This window comes from Cucurbita pepo, chromosome LG07 (assembly GCF_002806865.2).
Source record: "Cucurbita pepo subsp. pepo cultivar mu-cu-16 chromosome LG07, ASM280686v2, whole genome shotgun sequence".
Lineage (NCBI taxonomy): Eukaryota > Viridiplantae > Streptophyta > Magnoliopsida > Cucurbitales > Cucurbitaceae > Cucurbita > Cucurbita pepo.
The window spans coordinates 1,986,762-2,006,079 of record NC_036644.1 but is presented as its reverse complement, the minus strand read 5'-3'; the positions used below and the strand labels follow the sequence as shown (position 1 = coordinate 2,006,079).

At 38.4% G+C, this 19,318-nt stretch overlaps 4 protein-coding genes and 1 pseudogene across 6 annotated transcripts; 3 read left to right on the top strand and 2 right to left on the bottom strand.

Annotated features, from left to right (window-relative positions):
• The first annotated feature begins 1,240 nt into the window (after nt 1-1,240).
• LOC111799335 lies at nt 1,241-1,351 on the top strand (annotated as a pseudogene).
• A 248-nt stretch (nt 1,352-1,599) lies between these two features.
• LOC111798667 (homeobox protein knotted-1-like 3) lies at nt 1,600-6,969 on the top strand. 3 transcript variants are annotated; one of them, XM_023681956.1, is made up of 6 exons: nt 1,600-2,696; nt 3,608-3,728; nt 4,664-4,857; nt 5,392-5,523; nt 6,326-6,462; nt 6,533-6,969. In XM_023681956.1, exons 1-6 carry the CDS (start codon nt 1,917-1,919, stop codon nt 6,567-6,569), a joined length of 1,401 nt encoding a protein of 466 aa, XP_023537724.1. In that variant the 5' UTR covers nt 1,600-1,916; the 3' UTR covers nt 6,570-6,969. The 3 variants fall into 3 exon arrangements, with proteins under 3 accessions (XP_023537724.1, XP_023537723.1, XP_023537725.1); XM_023681955.1 differs by having other exon boundaries at nt 6,530-6,969; XM_023681957.1 differs by having other exon boundaries at nt 6,541-6,696.
• Nucleotides 6,970-7,753: 784 nt separating this feature from the next.
• LOC111798530 lies at nt 7,754-8,436 on the bottom strand. The gene has a single exon (XM_023681746.1). It carries the CDS (start codon nt 8,304-8,306, stop codon nt 7,833-7,835), a length of 474 nt encoding a protein of 157 aa, XP_023537514.1. The 5' UTR covers nt 8,307-8,436; the 3' UTR covers nt 7,754-7,832.
• Nucleotides 8,437-12,200: 3,764 nt separating this feature from the next.
• LOC111798528 (hydroxyproline O-arabinosyltransferase 1-like) lies at nt 12,201-14,828 on the top strand. The gene is made up of 8 exons (XM_023681744.1): nt 12,201-12,873; nt 13,178-13,245; nt 13,343-13,544; nt 13,632-13,729; nt 13,838-13,907; nt 14,141-14,212; nt 14,311-14,424; nt 14,584-14,828. Exons 1-8 carry the CDS (start codon nt 12,472-12,474, stop codon nt 14,641-14,643), a joined length of 1,086 nt encoding a protein of 361 aa, XP_023537512.1. The 5' UTR covers nt 12,201-12,471; the 3' UTR covers nt 14,644-14,828.
• Nucleotides 14,829-16,384: 1,556 nt separating this feature from the next.
• On the bottom strand, nt 16,385-18,996 carry LOC111798529 (40S ribosomal protein S11). The gene is made up of 6 exons (XM_023681745.1): nt 18,856-18,996; nt 18,722-18,762; nt 18,486-18,586; nt 16,894-17,038; nt 16,732-16,821; nt 16,385-16,641 (listed from the first exon to the last, which is right to left on the bottom strand). The coding sequence occupies exons 1-6, from the start codon at nt 18,865-18,867 to the stop codon at nt 16,551-16,553; spliced, it is 480 nt and encodes a 159-aa protein (XP_023537513.1). The 5' UTR covers nt 18,868-18,996; the 3' UTR covers nt 16,385-16,550.
• Between the last annotated feature and the right edge of the window lie 322 nt (nt 18,997-19,318).

Here is a 19,318-nt window from a genome sequence, read left to right as displayed (position 1 = left end):
TACTTAAAATTACGTGCATAAACCGAGTACTCTTCCTTCAACACATCACTCTCTATTTCCCATCTCATGTTTCATTACTTACCCAACAATCGGGCAACTACCACCTACTTGCTCAATCAATGAATTTTGTCTTCACTAACTCTCTGTCTCCCACCACTCTATCCCGAACGTTTCATCAAACATATTTAAATTTTATTATCACTAAAAACAGTTGGGTACTATTAACGATCTTTTCCGTTCATCAGAGATTGTATTAAGATTAAAATAAGGCACGAAAAAACCCGTAGCCATGTTTACAGGACCTTACGAGCGCAAAAACCCTAATTTATTTGAGTATGCCCTAAGTTTTATGGTATAGTATAAAGTTGTGTGGTCCAAAAGAAAACCAATTATTTGGTGCAAGGACGTATCGTTTATAGTGCAAAAGATGGCAGAAGTCCCTTTATAGAACTTATGGAAGTCATATCCCTATCATTATGAAATTTCATTCATTTCATCTCGGACTTTGTAATATGTATTCAAAATAATGGCATCATATTATGTCACATCAATTAAAATTATTCATATTATTATTATGCACTTAGCCCATAAATAGTAGACATCGTCGCATTTAATTGTATAATATAAAGTTTTTTCGCAAAATAATTGTAACAGTCTGGAGTCTATATCCATTTAATTGCGAAGTTTGTGATGAGATTCGGTGCATTAGTGCTGTTTTTGATATCTACCCTTTGGAGACTCAGTGTTCTCATTGCTACACTACCCAGTGGCTAGATTTGATAGGGGACTCAACGTTCTCACTAGTACATCACTCGGTGTTTGGATTTATTGGAGATCACCACCCAGTGGCTAGATTTGATAGGGGACTCAACGTTCTCACTAGTACATCACTCGGTGTTTGGATTTATTGGAGACCCAGTGTTCTCATTGCTACACCACCCAGTGGCTAGATTTGATAGGGGACCCAACGTTCTCACTAGTACATCACTCGGTGTTTGGATTTATTGGAGACCCGGTGTTCTCATTGCTACACCACCCAGTGGCTAGATTTGACAGGGGACCCAAGGTTCTCACTGGTACACCACTCGGTGTTTGAATTTGATAAAATTTATAACAGTCCAAGTCCACTCATGACAGGTATTGTTCTTTTTAGATTTTTCTTTCTGGGTTTTAAAATACATCTACTAAAACAGGTTTCCACACCCTTATAAGAAATTTTTCGTTCCCCTCCTCAACCAATGTGGAATCTCACAATTGGGCACATCCAATAAAATTGGAACGATACAAAGAAGATTAGCATGGCCCCGGTGCAAGGATGACACACACAAATTGAGAAATAGAATCAAAACCAGACACTGGATGATATGCCAACAAGGACGTTATCCATGGATTGTGAGATCCAAAATCAGTTGGAGACAGAAACAAAACATTGCTTACAACGTGTGACATGTTTTAAAACATAAGGAGCACGAGACAATATTTGCTGCCGTTTGTTTGAGCTATATTTAACAATATTTCAATAATTAATTAATTATATTCAACAAGATAATATATATATATAAAATAGGTAGGAGATATTTTAGTTCATTGATTATTTACAAAAATTAAAGATCGTGTCATTTTCTAAGAGGATTCCTACCAGTCTCCGCCTTTAGAATTGGCAGTTTTCCGAGCTGTTTCATCGCCTGAAAACCGCCCTCTGTATCCATTGCTTTCATTCCTTCCTAATCTGTAAAATTCAACATCTTCCCGAGGCTTCCCCTGCCTCTCCTTTTTGTGTTCTCAAAGACACGTTTGAACTGTACACTCGATTCTGTACCGGTTGATCTGTCTATATCACCAGCTTCCTATATGGCTGTGTAATCTTTGACTAGTTCCAAGTGACTGAATCTGCTTCTTTACTGGTGAAGGCTTTTATGGCTTTCCGGGACCAACTCTCTCGGGGACTTCCTCTCCATTACGGGAACCAGCCTCCGGAGGAGCAGTCGGAACGGCCGCTTGATAGCACTCTGCGCTCTATTTTATCTGATCAGCTTACTGATCACTCTCCGGCTGGCGATGGTTCTAAGTCTGAGCATCTGCTTCAGAGCACTCCGAATTGGTTGAATAGTGCGCTACTTCGGAATCAAACACCTCATTCTCAGTATTCTGGTGATTCCATGACGAGCGCTGCGGATAAGGACATCACCGACTTCCTTAATCTTCACACGACGGGTTCTAATTCTGCTGTGTCTCATCCGACCGGTCAATGGCTCTCCCGTCCGATCCTCCATCGCAATCATAGTGATGTTATTGATGAAGTTGCCGATGCTGCCGATGCTATGATTGGCGCCACCACCACTTTGTCGCGCGAATCGGATGATTTGAAGAACAATAGCTGCGGCGGGGGAGGGGAGGGTGTGAACAACAGTGACGATGTGGCGATTGAGAGCGATGGTAATGAAGGTGCTCATTGTGAAGAGGCGGCAGTGAATTGGCAGAATGCGCGGGCTAAGGCTGAAATTCTGGCGCATCCACTTTACGAGCAGCTGCTCTCTGCTCACGTTGCCTGTCTCCGGATCGCAACACCGGTGGATCAGTTGCCGAGGATAGATTCTCAGCTTGCTGAGTCTCAGAATGTGGCGGCGAAGTACTCGTCGCTGGGGCACGGTTCTCAACCCGTAGTCGGAAATGGAAAAGAGATCGATCAGTTCATGGTACGCTTCTTCTTTTTTGATGGATTGTTTAATACTGTTGGAGAAAGATTATAAAATTATATCCCTGTCTGCACTTTGTAAGTATCTCCATTTCTTTAATTTTCACTTTGGAAGTTGATCGTACGTTTTCGACATTCTTCTTGGGGGGAGTTTAGAATGTCTAGAACCATCGTCTTCCATGGAAACAGGGCTCTGAATAACAGCGACTCCCCCGCTCGTTTGCTTTTTCGCTTAATTGAATCGTGGTAGGGCTACCATCTGTGTGTGGTTTTTGCTTTTCCAGTTTAATTAGTCGATATCTTCTGGTGATTTTGTGCTCTGAAATTGGGCGAATCAGCAAACCCTTTTCGATTTAAGAACTAGGGCTAAGAAAGCGAGTGATTGTCAATTCATTATTGAATTGAATGTTGGGAAGTTGCTAGATACTATGTGTTCATGCTTTTTTTTCTCAGCAGGGCATTGATTAAACTGATTTCTGAATCGTATGCTTCATTCCAGTCTCCCAATTTCGAAGGACATAATCCATGTCTTACATTGTTGTGTCATCATCATATTCTAGTAAACTTAAGAACTTTGAATTATCAATGTCTGGCTCTTCCTTTTATACTGTTCTATGATGTTTATATCCAATTTCTTGAAGCAGTCGACTATTGCAGGGAAATTCTTTTCGTGTTTTTCGTCTGGATTCCTTTTCAAACGTCAAACTAGGACTTGTTTGGTTTCTCGAGGTTCTTTAATTAGATAATTTGTTCTTGCACGGTATGTCTAGTATGACACTGTCGATATTTCAGTAAATTCTGAAGTGCTGCATGAAGTTATCTGTTGCTTCTGGTACATTGCAGATCTTTAGAACTGACAGCTTGATGACGCTAATTGAATTCTCATTGTTTTTCCATCTCCCTATGCTGCAGACGCATTATGTTCTATTACTTTGTTCGTTTAAAGAACAACTTCAGCAGCATGTCCGCTTCCATGCAATGGAAGCAGTGTATGCCTGCTGGGAAATTGAGCAATCTTTGCAGAGCTTGACAGGTGATTTTCAAACAATTGAGAGTGGAAATGTTTTGAACATCTAGAATTTGCTTTCCCTACTGAGTAAAAGTTTCATTCTTCTCATGTTTGATGTTTCTTTAGGATAATGCTTGCCCCTTGTTACCCCTAAATGCCTTACAAGTATACCTAAAGTCTACTTCTTAACCAGTTAGACAGAAGTTCTTTAGATTATGCGAATTGAAAGACTTCACTGCCGCATATGGCACGATAAATTTGCATTAGAAATACAGGATAGCCTTCTTCCTGCTGGATCTTGTTGAGGATTATTGAAAGTGAGTCCCACATTGATTATTATTTTAGTGGAAGATCATGGGTTTATAAGTGAGGAATACTATCTCCATTTGAACGAGGCCTTTTGTGGAAGTTCAAAGCAAAGCCACGAGAGCTTATGCTCAAAGTGGGCAATATCATATCATTGTGGAGAGTCCTGATTTCTAACGGGTCTTCCACCAACTGATGGGATGGAAGGAAGTCAATTGCTTTTGTTAAGCATTTGGAGTCTTAAAACTGTGTACTCTTTATTTTCTCTGACGTTCATCATAAATGGCTATTTACTAGACTTTTAAGCCTGAGGTCCCCTAAATTTAATACCCACATTGGGCCACTCGTTGAGATAATAGAAGCTGAAAATTATGATATCTAAAGGTGCAACTATGTTTCAGTTTATTAGAAGAAAGATGGGTACGACTCAAACAAGGGGATTAAATTGGTAGCTGGTTGTTTATGTTAACATCTCAATTTCTCTGTGATTTTGATCTAGTGTGCCTCTATGGTCCTACATTTTGTCCCAACCAAGGACATGATAGCATGTTGTTCAGTTTTTCTGTGTACACCGGATGACTTTTTTATTTGGATGGTATATAATTAATGCTGGCCATAAAAGCTATAATTATTTCTGCATTTGCCTCGTCCAGGTGTTTCACCTGGTGAAGGTACGGGTGCTACCATGTCTGATGATGAGGAAGACCAGATAGATAGCGATGCTATTATGTTTGATGGATGTTTGGAGGGTCATGATGCTACGGGATTTGGTCCCCTTATCCCAACAGAGAGTGAGAAATCCTTGATGGAGAGGGTGAGGCACGAATTGAAGCATGAATTAAAGAATGTGAGACCTCTATCTATCTCTCTCTCTATGATGTCCCAAGTTGGTTGGGAAGGAGAACAAATCACCTTTTATAAGGGTGTGGAAACCTTCCTCTACCAGATGCGTTTTAAAGCCTTGAGGGAAAATCCGAAAGGGAAAGTCGGAAAAGTCTAAAGAGGACAATATCTGCTAGCGGTGGATCTGGGCCGTTACAAATGGTATCAGAGCCAGACACCGGACGATGTGCCAGCCTTCTCGCTATTCCCCGAAGGGGGTAGACACGAGGCGGTGTGCCAATAAGGACACTGGGCCCCAAAGGGGGTGGATTGTGATGTCCCACATTGGTTGGGGAGGAGAACAAATCACCCTTTAAAAGGGATGGAAACCTTCCCCTAGCAGACGCATTTTAAAGCCTTGATGGGAAGCCCGAAAGGGAAAGTCGGGAAAGCCCAAAAAGAACAATATCTGCTAGCGGTGGATCTGAGCCGTTACACTCTCTCTGTATAAATGAAGGTTTAATAAATATTATTTGAATACTAACCCTGGTTTGAACAGGGTTACAAGGAGAAAATTGTAGACATCAGGGAGGAAATTTTACGAAAGAGGAGAGCAGGTAAACTTCCTGGTGGCACTACGTCCGTCTTAAAAGCTTGGTGGCAATCACATTCAAAATGGCCATACCCTACTGTGAGTATCTGAATTTTCTTCGTTTCTAATATGCAAGGTCAATTATGAGCTTCTGCTGTTAATTTAATAGAATCAGAAATGTATTGCAATGTACAAAGTAACGGAACTACGAGATAACCAAGTATTCAACGTACTTGGAACCTCCGTTCTCTTGTACACAAGTCCCAAACGGTAACCAACCCAACCTCACCGCTAGTAGATATTATCAACAACTCAAGTTCGTTAGTTGATATTGTCTTATTTGAGCTTTCCCTTATGGACTTCCACACCTTTATAAAGAATGTTTCGTTCTCCCCTCCAACCGATGTGGGACCTCACATAAACCAAACCCACTGAATCAGAATGTTTCATTCTCCTCCCCAACCGACGTGGGATCTCACATAAACCAAACTCATTGAACCCAACCGATGTGGGATCTCACATAAACCAACTTTCTCCTTTCTCACTCCCTCTTTTATAACCAAGTACCCTGACAAACTCCCTATCTATTTGTTAGGAATCACGGATCTCAACAATGGTATGATTTTGCCCACTTTGGAGTATAAGCTATCGTGACTTTATTTTTGGTTTCCGAAAAGGCCTCATACCAATAGAGATGTATTTCTTATAAACCCATGATCATCCCCTTAGTTAGCCAATGTGGGACTCCCTCTCAACAATCCACGACACAACATTCATTGCGTCTCAAAAGAAGCGCATATTCATCATCTAGCCACTAAACAAGCAAATTGTTAGCAGTTGTGAAGCTTTACTTTCTCCAATAACTCACTGCTACACCTTGTATTGATCTTCTGTTTTTTAGGAGGAAGATAAAGCAAAGTTGGTTCAGGAAACCGGTCTGCAACTGAAGCAGATAAATAACTGGTTTATCAACCAAAGGAAGAGGAATTGGCACGCCAATCCTTCAACCACAACAACCATGAAGACCAAACGCAAAAGGTATATAGCTACTGACCCAAATGCTAGTCCAGAACTTGTGTGCCTTGTTCTAACACAATTTCAAAAGAAGTAATGCAGGTGACACACCAGGCGACGACCATGAATAGCTCGAGAAAGAACCCGATCCCACGATTTCTTGTTGTATGCATAAGGTATAACCCAAACAAATTCGAAGCATTACTGAAATACAGTTCGTTACCTAGTGCAGAGAATGAAACTGGGAATTGAAGTGAATCTGTGCCATATAACTTGTATGCTGAAAGAAATGTAAATGGTGAAGGAGATGGATGGATGGATGGATGAATGAAACTACACCCAACATTAGAATTTGAATATGCAGATTTGTAGAACTTTGCTTTTAGTGAGATGCTGAACAATTTTCTTGGTGAGGAATAGATGTATAGTGTAATAAGCTTTGTATGCTTCCTTTACACTCATAGTAGCGCCCCTTGGTTTCCACATTGTTTCGAAGTTGTAGTCAATATGGTCAAATAGAGTTTTTTTCAATTTTTTTTTCTTTTGGGTGCAAATTGAATTAAATCTCTCGATAGGTCAAACGGATCATTAGATCTATCTCGAGGACGAGTATCTGGTCCTGACAGAAAAGTAGGTACCGAAAAAGTGATGCTATTCTCTAAAAAGAACCTTCCTTCCTCTTCTTGTTCTATTGATCATAAGCATCTAGGAGTGTCACGGCCGAGTAGGGATGATATGAAGCATTGTTGTGTAGACCATGGCTCCAACCAAATGGTTGAGACGCGACTCGAAGGTCTCATCCACTCGCCCGTCATTCCTAGAAGAGCCGTACCAGGCAGAAGATAACTTAATGGTAATTTTGAACTTAGTCGTACCCCTACCCAAGGTTATATGCTTATATGATGTCTCTTTCAAAAATCTCTTTCGAAAATCTCTCTCTGTCCTTACTTTCTAAAACCTTCTCTTAAAACTGAGGCCAGAGGCTCGAGCATACGTCGCTTGGCCGTAGGCGACGCAAGAACGAATTGGCTTAGCTCACTTGTCATTGAAAAGTGAGTGCCGCACAATCGCAAGTCCGCTGAAAAAAAATGTAAGTCAATTATTGTTAAATGTACTTTGGTTATTTTGAGTCAACAAATGAAGCTGATAATGATTTGAATCTCTAACCGTGTTAACCGATGTGAATGAAGGAAAATGCAACCGTATTTTTTTTGTTCAAAATTATTGATTAATATAATAATTGTATTGTCACTAATATGTTAATGTGAATCAAATCATGTATAATCGTCACTATTATAATATATATATATATAAATAAATAAATAAAAGTAATGTATAAAATATGAATTGGGAAGAACCGATGGAAGTTATCGAACACTATTTGCATGATCACATCATATCTCGCTTCTATTCATCCGAATCCCCAATCCCATCGGCGGTTCAGACGGCGGACTGTAACCATGGCGGCCACCTCCGCCGCCATCTTCTCCGATCCCGTGGTCAAAGTTCAGCGCATAACTCCTCGGATCATACTGAAACCTCACACTGCGTCTCTTGTTAACTATTCCGTTAATGAAGCTTCTCCACTTCGACCTAGCCATAGCTTTTACAATCTCCTCGAACCTCTTCACCTTCTTCATCATCCAACTCTGATTCACTTCCTCGTCGTTCTGCTGCGTTTGCAGCGATACATATCGGCATCGAACACTACTGCTCCGAGACAACCTCGATCCGAATCCGAAGAAACCTCCACAGGACGAATACGAAACTCCGACTTCCAGATCCGATTCCTCCTCGATCCGATTAGATCCTCTCTCCTCCAACCGAAAGGTTTCATCAATGGCGGAAGAAGAAGAAGAAGACGCCATAATCAAAGAAGGAAAACCTCGATGGAATTTAGGTTGTTTCAGCCGCCATGAAAGCAATTATAATCTGTTCCTCTGCCCAATCGGAATCCGAGACGAGAGGCTCCAAAACTTGTAAGTGCTTTATTATTGATTTCCACCATTCCAATATTATGAAATCCTAGATAAATTAAAATCTCTTAAAATCTTTGAATCATATCTCAATTAAACGTCCAATCAGATGTTGACACGCACGCACCCGTGAAGAACAGTGCGCGTTCTCTACGAATCGAAACCATTGAGTGGTCCACGGTGTCAGATATTTACGGCCGTTGATCAATTATGCTTCGTACGCCGCAGATGTCAGGTATTATAATTGCTTCCTTTAAATTTAATTTTGCTATAATTAATATTTCATAATTTTTTTTCCTATTTCCAATATTTATAATATACCTATAAAACCATAAATTTCCTTTTTTTTTTTGTGACTTAATTTTAAATAACAAAAAATTAAATGAGGTTTTCAAAAGTAATTTTTATGATTTGTATAATTTAATAATTCATTATATAATTTACGTAACGAGAAAAATATTATAAAAAAGTTTAATTCGGTATAAAACAGTTTAATTTCGTAATAATGAATNTTCATTATATAATTTACGTAACGAGAAAAATATTATAAAAAAGTTTAATTCGGTATAAAACAGTTTAATTTCGTAATTATGAATAAAACGTTGGAATATTAGAGAGGTGGAAGTAAGCCAAGCGGACGTACTCTATGCTATGACCAAACACGGAATAAAGGAATTTGNATAAAACGTTGGAATATTAGAGAGGTGGAAGTAAGCCAAGCGGGCATACTCTATGCTATGACCAAACACGGAATAAAGGATTTTGAAAAGTTAAAGGTTAGAATTGTCGATTACAATTTACAACTAAGCTAAGTAAGCACACACTATTTCTATATCCAAACACGCCCAATTCCGAATTAACCAAACAAAATAATAATAATAATAATATTTAAATTTTTAGTCTGTTTAATTTTAAAACTCTGAAATTTAAAATATAATATTTATAAAAAAAAAATCTAATGGTACCCGTTTCATTTTGATTAATTTTCTTTAGCTATTCGTCATTATTCTCTTAAAAAATAAACTTTATTTTATTTAAAAAGGAAGAAGACACGGATCTTCATATATATTATATATATATTTTAATTTAAATATATTTTTTATTGTGATGTCGCAAGTTGGTTGAGAAGGAGAATAAACCACCATTTATAAGGGTCTCCCACTACGAGACAGCCTTGAGGGGAAGCCCAGAAGGAAAAGCCTAAAGAGGACAATATTCGCTAGCGGTGGACCTGGGTCTTTACTAATGGTATCAGAGCCAGGTTCCGAACGATGTGCTAGCTTTCTCGCTGTTCTTCGAAGGGGGGTAGACAATGTGGCGGTGTGTCAGTAAGGACGCTGGCTCCAAAGGAGGTGGATTTGGGGGCANCGATTACAATTTACAACTAAGCTAAGTAAGCACACACTATTTCTATATCCAAACACGCCCAATTCCGAATTAACCAAACAAAATAATAATAATAATAATATTTAAATTTTTAGTCTGTTTAATTTTAAAACTCTGAAATTTAAAATATAATATTTATAAAAAAAAAATCTAATGGTACCCGTTTCATTTTGATTAATTTTCTTTAGCTATTCGTCATTATTCTCTTAAAAAATAAACTTTATTTTATTTAAAAAGGAAGAAGACACGGATCTTCATATATATTATATATATATTTTAATTTAAATATATTTTTTATTGTGATGTCGCAAGTTGGTTGAGAAGGAGAATAAACCACCATTTATAAGGGTCTCCCACTACGAGACAGCCTTGAGGGGAAGCCCAGAAGGAAAAGCCTAAAGAGGACAATATTCGCTAGCGGTGGACCTGGGTCTTTACTAATGGTATCAGAGCCAGGTTCCGGACGATGTGCTAGCTTTCTCGCTGTTCTTCGAAGGGGGGTAGACAATGTGGCGGTGTGTCAGTAAGGACGCTGGCTCCAAAGGAGGTGGATTTGGGGGCAGTCCCACATCAATTGGAGGAAGAAAAGAGTGCCAGCAAGGACGCTGGGTCCCGAAGGGGANTCGATTACAATTTACAACTAAGCTAAGTAAGCACACACTATTTCTATATCCAAACACGCCCAATTCCGAATTAACCAAACAAAATAATAATAATAATAATATTTAAATTTTTAGTCCTTTTAATTTTAAAACTCTAAAATTTAAAATATAATATTTAAAAAAAAAAACNACCAAACAAAATAATAATAATAATAATATTTAAATTTTTAGTCTGTTTAATTTTAAAACTCTGAAATTTAAAATATAATATTTATAAAAAAAAAATCTAATGGTACCCGTTTCATTTTGATTAATTTTCTTTAGCTATTCGTCATTATTCTCTTAAAAAATAAACTTTATTTTATTTAAAAAGGAAGAAGACACGGATCTTCATATATATTATATATATATTTTAATTTAAATATATTTTTTATTGTGATGTCGCAAGTTGGTTGAGAAGGAGAATAAACCACCATTTATAAGGGTCTCCCACTACGAGACAGCCTTGAGGGGAAGCCCAGAAGGAAAAGCCTAAAGAGGACAATATTCGCTAGCGGTGGACCTGGGTCTTTACTAATGGTATCAGAGCCAGGTTCCGAACGATGTGCTAGCTTTCTCGCTGTTCTTCGAAGGGGGGTAGACAATGTGGCGGTGTGTCAGTAAGGACGCTGGCTCCAAAGGAGGTGGATTTGGGGGCAGTCCCACATCAATTGGAGGAAGAAAAGAGTGCCAGCAAGGACGCTGGGTCCCGAAGGGGAGTGAATTGTGATGTCCCACATTGGTTGGGGAGGAGAACAAACCACCATTTATAAGGTGTATGGAAACGTTCCCCTAGGAGACGCGTTTTAAAGCCTTGAGGGGAAGCCAAAAAAAAAAGAAAAAACCTAAAGAGGACAATATCTACTAGCGGTGGACCNTCTAATGGTACCCGTTTCATTTTGATTAATTTTCTTTAGCTATTCGTCATTATTCTCTTAAAAAATAAACTTTATTTTATTTAAAAAGGAAGAAGACACGGATCTTCATATATATTATATATATTTTTTAATTTAAATATATTTTTTATTGTGATGTCGCAAGTTGGTTGAGAAGGAGAATAAACCACCATTTATAAGGGTCTCCCACTACGAGACAGCCTTGAGGGGAAGCCCAGAAGGAAAAGCCTAAAGAGGACAATATTCGCTAGCGGTGGACCTGGGTCTTTACTAATGGTATCAGAGCCAGGTTCCGAACGATGTGCTAGCTTTCTCGCTGTTCTTCGAAGGGGGGTAGACAATGTGGCGGTGTGTCAGTAAGGACGCTGGCTCCAAAGGAGGTGGATTTGGGGGCAGTCCCACATCAATTGGAGGAAGAAAAGAGTGCCAGCAAGGACGCTGGGTCCCGAAGGGGAGTGAATTGTGATGTCCCACATTGGTTGGGGAGGAGAACAAACCACCATTTATAAGGTGTATGGAAACGTTCCCCTAGGAGACGCGTTTTAAAGCCTTGAGGGGAAGCCAAAAAAAAAAGAAAAAACCTAAAGAGGACAATATCTACTAGCGGTGGACCTAGGTCGTTACATTTATAAACATAATCATTTAAAATATTGTATTTAAATAAAACATCCAAATATTCAATTGTTTCAATTTTTACTCAAAATTTTTAATTTGATCAAATTAAAGCTAAATTAAAAATATGATTTAATAAGTTAAGTTTATGAATATTTTATTTCACTTTTTATTTATTTATTTATTAAAATTAGTGCGTGAATTAGTTATATATATTGTTTATATAATTTAGAAAAAAAACAGTTTTGAAGTAGAATGGAGCAGAAGATGGTTGCAATGGCTCGAAGATCTGAACTGGGCTGTATGGCTGATTGTTTATTATGTGGAGTTTGTAACAATCCCAGCCGCCGCCCGCTCCAAGATCCAAATCTGCGTCTTATTAATTGTATAATTCCAAGATGAAATTTATCTGTCAGCCAATTTCTGCAGCGACGACTTCTCGGGAACATATAATTCTTCCGTCTCTGCTTTGAAGGGAATTGATATGGGCAAATTCATTTGAGTTGAGATTCGAATCGCGAAATGGGTTGCGGGAATTTGTTCTTCTTGGTTCTTGTAACCTTCTCCGTAGCCCTAATTACCTACAACATCATCATCTCTGCTAATGCCCCTCTTAAGCAAGAGCTTCCTGGTCCATCGAGATTTTCGTCTTCCATTACTGTCGACCCTGTGATTAAGATGCCGGCGGATAGATTGAAGTCGTCTTCCTCCAAGCGACTGTTCCATACGGCTGTCACTTCCTCGGATTCGGTTTACAACACTTGGCAGTGTCGGATCATGTACTATTGGTTCAAGAAGTTTAAGGATGAACCTAATTCTGAGATGGGTGGTTTCACCAGGATCTTGCACTCGGGGAAGCCCGACAAGTATATGGATGAAATTCCCACGTTTGTTGCTCAGCCTCTACCGGCGGGGATGGATCAGGTACTAATTTATATGGTGTTCTGTATGCTTTGACGATCTTAGGGGATGGGTTTTTCTGTGATTCTGTGATTCTGTGATATGCTATCTATGATTTTGTTTGTGCACTCCACCTGTTTGATAAAATTCCCCTTAGGAAATCCCAAGCTAGTGTTGAAATTGTTTGATTGTAAACACCTCGGCTAGTGAAATAATGTCAAATGGGCAACAATTCTAATTGAATTCAGAATTTTCTATCTTGGATTTGTTTCCTAGAGCTGAAATTACCATCTATTAGCTGCTCATCTGTGGTTTGAAACTGTAACAGGGCTACATAGTCCTCAATAGACCGTGGGCGTTTGTGCAATGGCTTCAAAGTGCGGACATCAAGGAAGAGTAGGAGGAACTTGATTTTTCTGTTCTAATTGACTGATGGATCAATTATGTTTTACCTTGAGTTTAGCCTGATTTTGTCTAAAATGATGTTTTATAGTTACATACTCATGTCAGAGCCGGATCATATTATTGTCAAACCTATACCAAATTTATCTAAGGATGGGCTTGGGGCTGCATTTCCTTTCTTTTACATTGAACCCAAGAAGTATGAGAAGCAACTACGGAAATTCTTCCCTGAGGACATGGGTCCAATTACGAACATCGATCCGATAGGGAATTCGCCTGTTATTGTTGGAAAGGTATGCAACACCATGCTTCTAAGTGATGACATTAGGATTCTTCTCACCTATCTTCATTCTCTGACTCTTTCGATTAAATTTTGCTAGGATTCTCTCAACAAAATAGCTCCCACTTGGATGAATGTTTCCTTGGCTATGAAGAAGGATCCTGAAACTGACAAGGCTTTTGGATGGGTTCTTGAAATGTAAGCTTTTCTCCTTGGAGGTTCAATTTATCTTCATCACTTCCATGGTTTTCCTTGACTTCTTTCCTTTTCATTTCCATTCGTCTTCTTCTTACATCGTGATTGCAGGTATGCTTATGCAGTTGCTTCCGCTCTACATGGTGTTGATAACATTCTGTATAAGGACTTCATGATTCAGGTTCTAAGAGAAAAGCCCTTTCTGTTTCTTTTCTGTCAGATTATCTTTTTGTATACAGCATAACATTTGTATCCATGTGATATCTTTTTGCCAAACCATGTGATATCTTACCTAATTCCATATAGGAAACACGTGAATGTAGGAAATGAGGGACATTGGCCTTTCACTCTCCTAGGTGATGGATATCCTGATTTTCTCTGTTAGTTAACTTTTGGGACGTTGTTTCTTTACAGCCACCATGGGATACCGAAGTCGGCAAGAAGTTCATAATCCATTATACTTACGGATGTGACTACACTATGAAGGTAACAAAACAATGTTGATTATGTCATACCAGTCTCTCAAATTGATTTAGATAGCATGGCTTACCTTCTGTCTGTCTCGTTATGCCTCTGGAATACAGGGAGAACTGACTTATGGGAAGATTGGAGAATGGAGATTTGACAAAAGGTCCTATGATAGCGTCGTTCCCCCAAGAAACCTTCCCTTGCCACCACCTGGCGTCCCCGAAAGCGTGGTACGTGTCCTAACTTTTGTCCTATACAGCTACCATGGTTAACTTGGTACAGGAAGTGTATTATGATTGAGTAGTTCTTAATGAATTTAAAAATTTTCAAACACAGTCTTAAACTTTTAGTGATGACTGAGAGAACATTTTCCATTAATGCATTTGCAGGTGACACTGGTGAAAATGGTTAATGAAGCCACAGCAAACATTCCTAACTGGGGATCGTAAGTAAGTTCTGATAGATGTGCTCGAGAAGTATGTTGACCTGGTACTTAATTCGATTCTTACACAAAATATTATACGTTCTTGGATATGTATCGATTATCTCGTATCTGATTGTAGGCATATGTATCAAATCTGTGTAAACGTTGTTTGGTTTTTGTGCAAAATAAATAGGCTAGCATTCTCTTCAATTGTCTCGTGAAACATCATGAATGTTGAATATTTATTCCAAATTCCATGGCTAAACCCATGAAACAATCAGGGTTGATTGAATCCAAATGTAGTAGAATATGCAAGCAAAAATGAAGAATCATAAGAGAGAGGAAGTGTGCTTCATTCCGTTTAGTTTCAGTCATGGCTCCTATCCATGGCGGGGGAAGCATTCTAGTTTGCTCATGAACCGTTTGAAACAATTGTGGCAGGGTTATGAACTCCAGCCACTTCTTCCATAGCCACAGTACCAGCTCCGCCCCCTTCCAAGCCATGTCCATCGCCCTTTCGCTCACATGCTAATCTTAGGTTGAAGCCCCTTAATGTCTGGCATTAATGTTGGCAATTTCTTGAAACATAAGATAATCTCTTAACAATGCTTCTAGTAGAGATACCCAATGCTTCTAATAGAGAGTATAGTAGTGAGATCTCATATCAATTGGAGAAGAAAACGAGAGCCAGCGAGGTGAATGAAGCATTCTTTATAGAGGTGTGAAAACCTTCTCCTAGCATACGCATTTTAAAAACCTTAGGAAAACTGAAAGGAAAAGCTTAAAGAGAACAACATCGGCTAACGGTGGTTTTGAGTTCCTAGTTCATCTCTTATACCTTTTGATCCAAAATTACATTGTTCTTGTTGTTTAAGTTTCACTCTATAGAAAGGCGCTTGTGTTTTGACGGATACATTTTAGTGCAAACGTCATTATCATTATCATTTCTCATTGAAATAATGCATCTAATAAATTTTATTTTAGTTTCTAAAATTTCAAGTTATTCCATTCTCGTCCTTAATTTTTAAAATATCAAAAGTTCACCTTGACTTATTAATATACATGTAACGAGTACCCACTATGTATCAATTTACCTTGGTTTACTCTTACCCCATCATATATATTGCACAAAATTCAAAAATATTTAATTAATCCATTATACTATTTATTTCAAGATATTGAAGAGAACAAAAATAGATATCAAAAGCTCATAAACTAAAACACGTTTATTGAAAAAAAAAAAAAAAATTAAAATTGTATTGAATGGAAATAATAATCACAAAATCTTAGACATCAAAATGAGATTTAACGAATTAAAGTATAATATCTTTTGCTTGTAGGAAGACTCTGCTTATACATACTATTACATACCCCCATTTCCCCATTGGCCCCTGGCCTTCAAATAGATTTAAAATCCCTACATTTAGAGTATAAGAACACAATGACTAACCAATGTTTCAAACAAGTTTTCCTAGCATTGATTGGCCCTGGTTAACAAATTAATGATAGAAAAGATTCCCTCTAATGCGACAAGAGACAGTTTCCTTTTCAAGAAATTAAATCGATAATTTATAGGTATTCCAAATTGGCAATAAATAAGAGAACGAGTTCAGAACTACTTTTAACACCTAAGGGGATGGCAAAAAAACAACAAAAAAGAAGCATGATTTGAAAGACATCATACAGCCACATTTCAATTTTTCTCTCTTTTGGGGGGGGGAATAGCACATCGAAAATATGGTTGGATAAAACAAGAACGAGGGCACTGATGAAAAAAAGCAAAACTTGGGAAATCAAAATTGCAGTAGTAGTATCACAATACTGGAAAACTCAGTTAATAATTAAAGTGAAAAGATCATTTGGCTGAAGAAAGCTCATGCTAACATATCATCCCCTTCACATAAACAAATACTGGACCTGAAAATTCTCGACTTAAATTCCGGTGAAAGCCTTCTTACCAGCTGTGGATGATCCAGCAGGAATCACTTTTAATACATTAAACCTCACTGTCTTCGACAAAGGCCTGCGATGATAGCCGTTCATTAAGAAAATGACTCCAATCAAAGGCATAGAAACAAGCATCAGAGGCGTATGAAGTATAAGTATAATAAACCTGCACTGGCCAATGATGACGTGGTCTCCCTCTTTCACCCTAAAGCAAGGAGCTATGTGTGCTGGAATGTTAGAGTGTCTCTTTTCGTACCTGTAAAAAGAACTCCCTCAGGATTCCCGTAGTTTGATATAACCAAAGTTAATTGGAGTATTAGCTACTCACCTTTGATACTTCTTCACATAGTGAAGATAATTACGTCTAACAATGATGGTTCTCACCATCTTGGCACTGTGGCAGGTACCTGCCAGTATACGCCCCCTAATAGAAACAGTGCCAGTGAATGGACACTTCTTATCAATATATGTTCCTGCAGAAGAAATACTCTTCAGTCTTCAGTAAAACTAAGAATTAGAGGATAGAACAGAAATCCATATGAAAACTCCACAAGTTTGCAATTTCTAAAGTACACCTGCGATTTAATAGCAACAAATATACATTGTATATGCTGAATAGTCATAGCATTGAATCAAATTCAGACTTTCAAATGAAGGAAAGGGAAGATCCCCATTGTATCATAAACCTCGCTAAATAACTATGACACCTGAGTAAAGGAGGGATACATGAATGAATCGAGACCATATCTAAATGAGAGTGATCCTAAGGATAGGGTGGCTAAGAAAAGGTGGAAAAAGAATTGAAAGTCACTATCAACAAAGTGCAGGTTCCTTTGAACTTCATAATTAAGTGTGCTTCACTTGGAACAATTCTATGACACCTGAGTAAAGGAGGGATACATGAATGAATCGAGACCATATCTAAATGAGAGTGATCCTAAGGATAGGGTGGCTAAGAAAAGGTGGAAAAAGAATTGAAAGTCACTATCAACAAAGTGCAGGTTCCTTTGAACTTCATAATTAAGTGTGCTTCACTTGGAACAATTCTATGACACCTGAGTAAAGGAGGGATACATGAATGAATCGAGACCATATCTAAATGAGAGTGATCCTAAGGATAGGGTGGCTAAGAAAAGGTGGAAAAAGAATTGAAAGTCACTGTCAACAAAGTGCAGGTTCCTTTGAACTTCATAGTTAAGTGTGCTTCGCTTGGAGCAATTCTAGATAGGGTGACCTAAGAATTTTCCTAGGAAGCATGTGAGTGAGGACAAGACATGTTGGAAGGATTCATGTTGGTTTGTGGGAATAGTCTTTCACTCTTTGAAATGAAAAACAAGGAACAAGGAACAACTAACATGACCATGTCGTAGGGGATGTATGGGAATGCCGGGGCAATTAGGTGCCGAATCCAAATTCTGAATCCAAGGCATGAGTCGTTACAATAACTAAATGCTAAATGCTAATTCTTGAATTACACAATTGTGTAGATAACATTCGCTAAAGACTGAAGTGCCGACAATACAATATTTGGAGCTAAAAAGAAGTTGAAGGGTAATGATACCGGCCAATAATTACGGAAATCTAATTGTTGTCAAATGAAGTGTCATCAAATAACTCGATGTCTTCGTGCCCCCTATCAGAACTACCATCCAATTCAAAACAAATACCACCCTAACTGCAGATTCATTCAAGCCTCGTGAAATTAAAATAAAAAACATCAATTCAGGCGAAGAGAAACCATCTTATAAGCCACGATTATAAGTCGCCGACACAAATCATAGAAANAAAAAAAAAAAAAAAAAAAAAAAAAAAAAAAAAAAAAAAAAAAAAAAAAAAAAAAAAAAAAAAAAACGCAAGAATCCTTCAGCATACAAGAACAAGCGAAGTTAAAACACCGATCTGAAATGAAGAGGTTAAAACCTTCAATAGCCTCTCTTGGAGTTTTAAACCCCAAGCCAATGCTCTTCCAAAACCGGTTTCCTCCTTTTCCTGGCCTCTTTCCTTTCCCCGATTTCTTCGAGCTGAAAACACACGATTCAAAGTAGATACAGTAACATATTAGACAGCAAAAAGAATACAACCTTGCCAGCATCAAGCGAGACATTCAAACAGGCATCACTAAGCGAAACTATACAATAACCAGTCAAATTTCTCACCTAAGAAACACCTTAGGCTGCTTGAGAAAAGCCTTCTCCGTCTGAAATACAAGCAAAACAGAGTTTCAAACATGCAAGTGCCAATGAGACTCGATTGAATGTATGAAACAAGAGATAAAGAACAAAATCCATACCTGTTCCGCCATGATTAGGGTATCGAAGCTACAATAGACGACTAAGCCGCAGAGTCTGATCCAAAAGAAAAACCCTAGAGGCAGCAGAGAGAGAGGAAGATGTTGTGAGACGCTTATGAGGAAAGCCCTAAATAACAAAATTACCATAATACCCTCATCTCTGTAATTTTTATTTATTTACTATAAATTGTAATTAAATTACCGACAGGTAAATGAAAAACTCGTTTCCTAGTAATTTTAAAACACGTGGCACCAATTGAAGTGGTTGTAGAAATCAGAGAAGCTCTTGGTGCATCACGCGCTCTACATCGTCGTAGCCGTTAGATGGGGAATCAAAATCGTATGGCCCACCATATTTGCATAAAAGCCCTCCAACTATCCCATAATTACGATCCGCCCCTCCCCCCTTCCCACTCCGACCTATAAATACCACCGCCGAAACAAATTCAGTTTACCAAAACAA

Bases quoted from the DNA above. Each gene is read 5' to 3' on its own strand.
- LOC111798529 (XM_023681745.1), bottom strand. The intron at 18,587-18,721 runs GTGAGAAATTTG...GTGTGTTTTCAG, and splicing joins CAGCCTAAGGTGTTTCTTAG to CTCGAAGAAATCGGGGAAAG. The intron at 16,642-16,731 runs GTTTATTATACT...CTATCATCGCAG, and splicing joins GTCATCATTGGCCAGTGCAG to GCCTTTGTCGAAGACAGTGA.
- LOC111798667 (XM_023681955.1), top strand. From the start codon at position 1,917: ATGGCTTTCCGGGACCAACTCTCTCGGGGACTTCCTCTCCATTACGGG. The intron at 2,697-3,607 runs GTACGCTTCTTC...CCTATGCTGCAG, and splicing joins AAGAGATCGATCAGTTCATG to ACGCATTATGTTCTATTACT. The intron at 6,463-6,529 runs GTATATAGCTAC...CAATTTCAAAAG, and splicing joins ATGAAGACCAAACGCAAAAG to AAGTAATGCAGGTGACACAC.
- LOC111798528 (XM_023681744.1), top strand. From the start codon at position 12,472: ATGGGTTGCGGGAATTTGTTCTTCTTGGTTCTTGTAACCTTCTCCGTA. The intron at 13,730-13,837 runs GTAAGCTTTTCT...TCGTGATTGCAG, and splicing joins TTTGGATGGGTTCTTGAAAT to GTATGCTTATGCAGTTGCTT. The intron at 14,213-14,310 runs GTAACAAAACAA...TCTGGAATACAG, and splicing joins GATGTGACTACACTATGAAG to GGAGAACTGACTTATGGGAA.
- LOC111798530 (XM_023681746.1), bottom strand. From the start codon at position 8,306: ATGGCGTCTTCTTCTTCTTCTTCCGCCATTGATGAAACCTTTCGGTTG.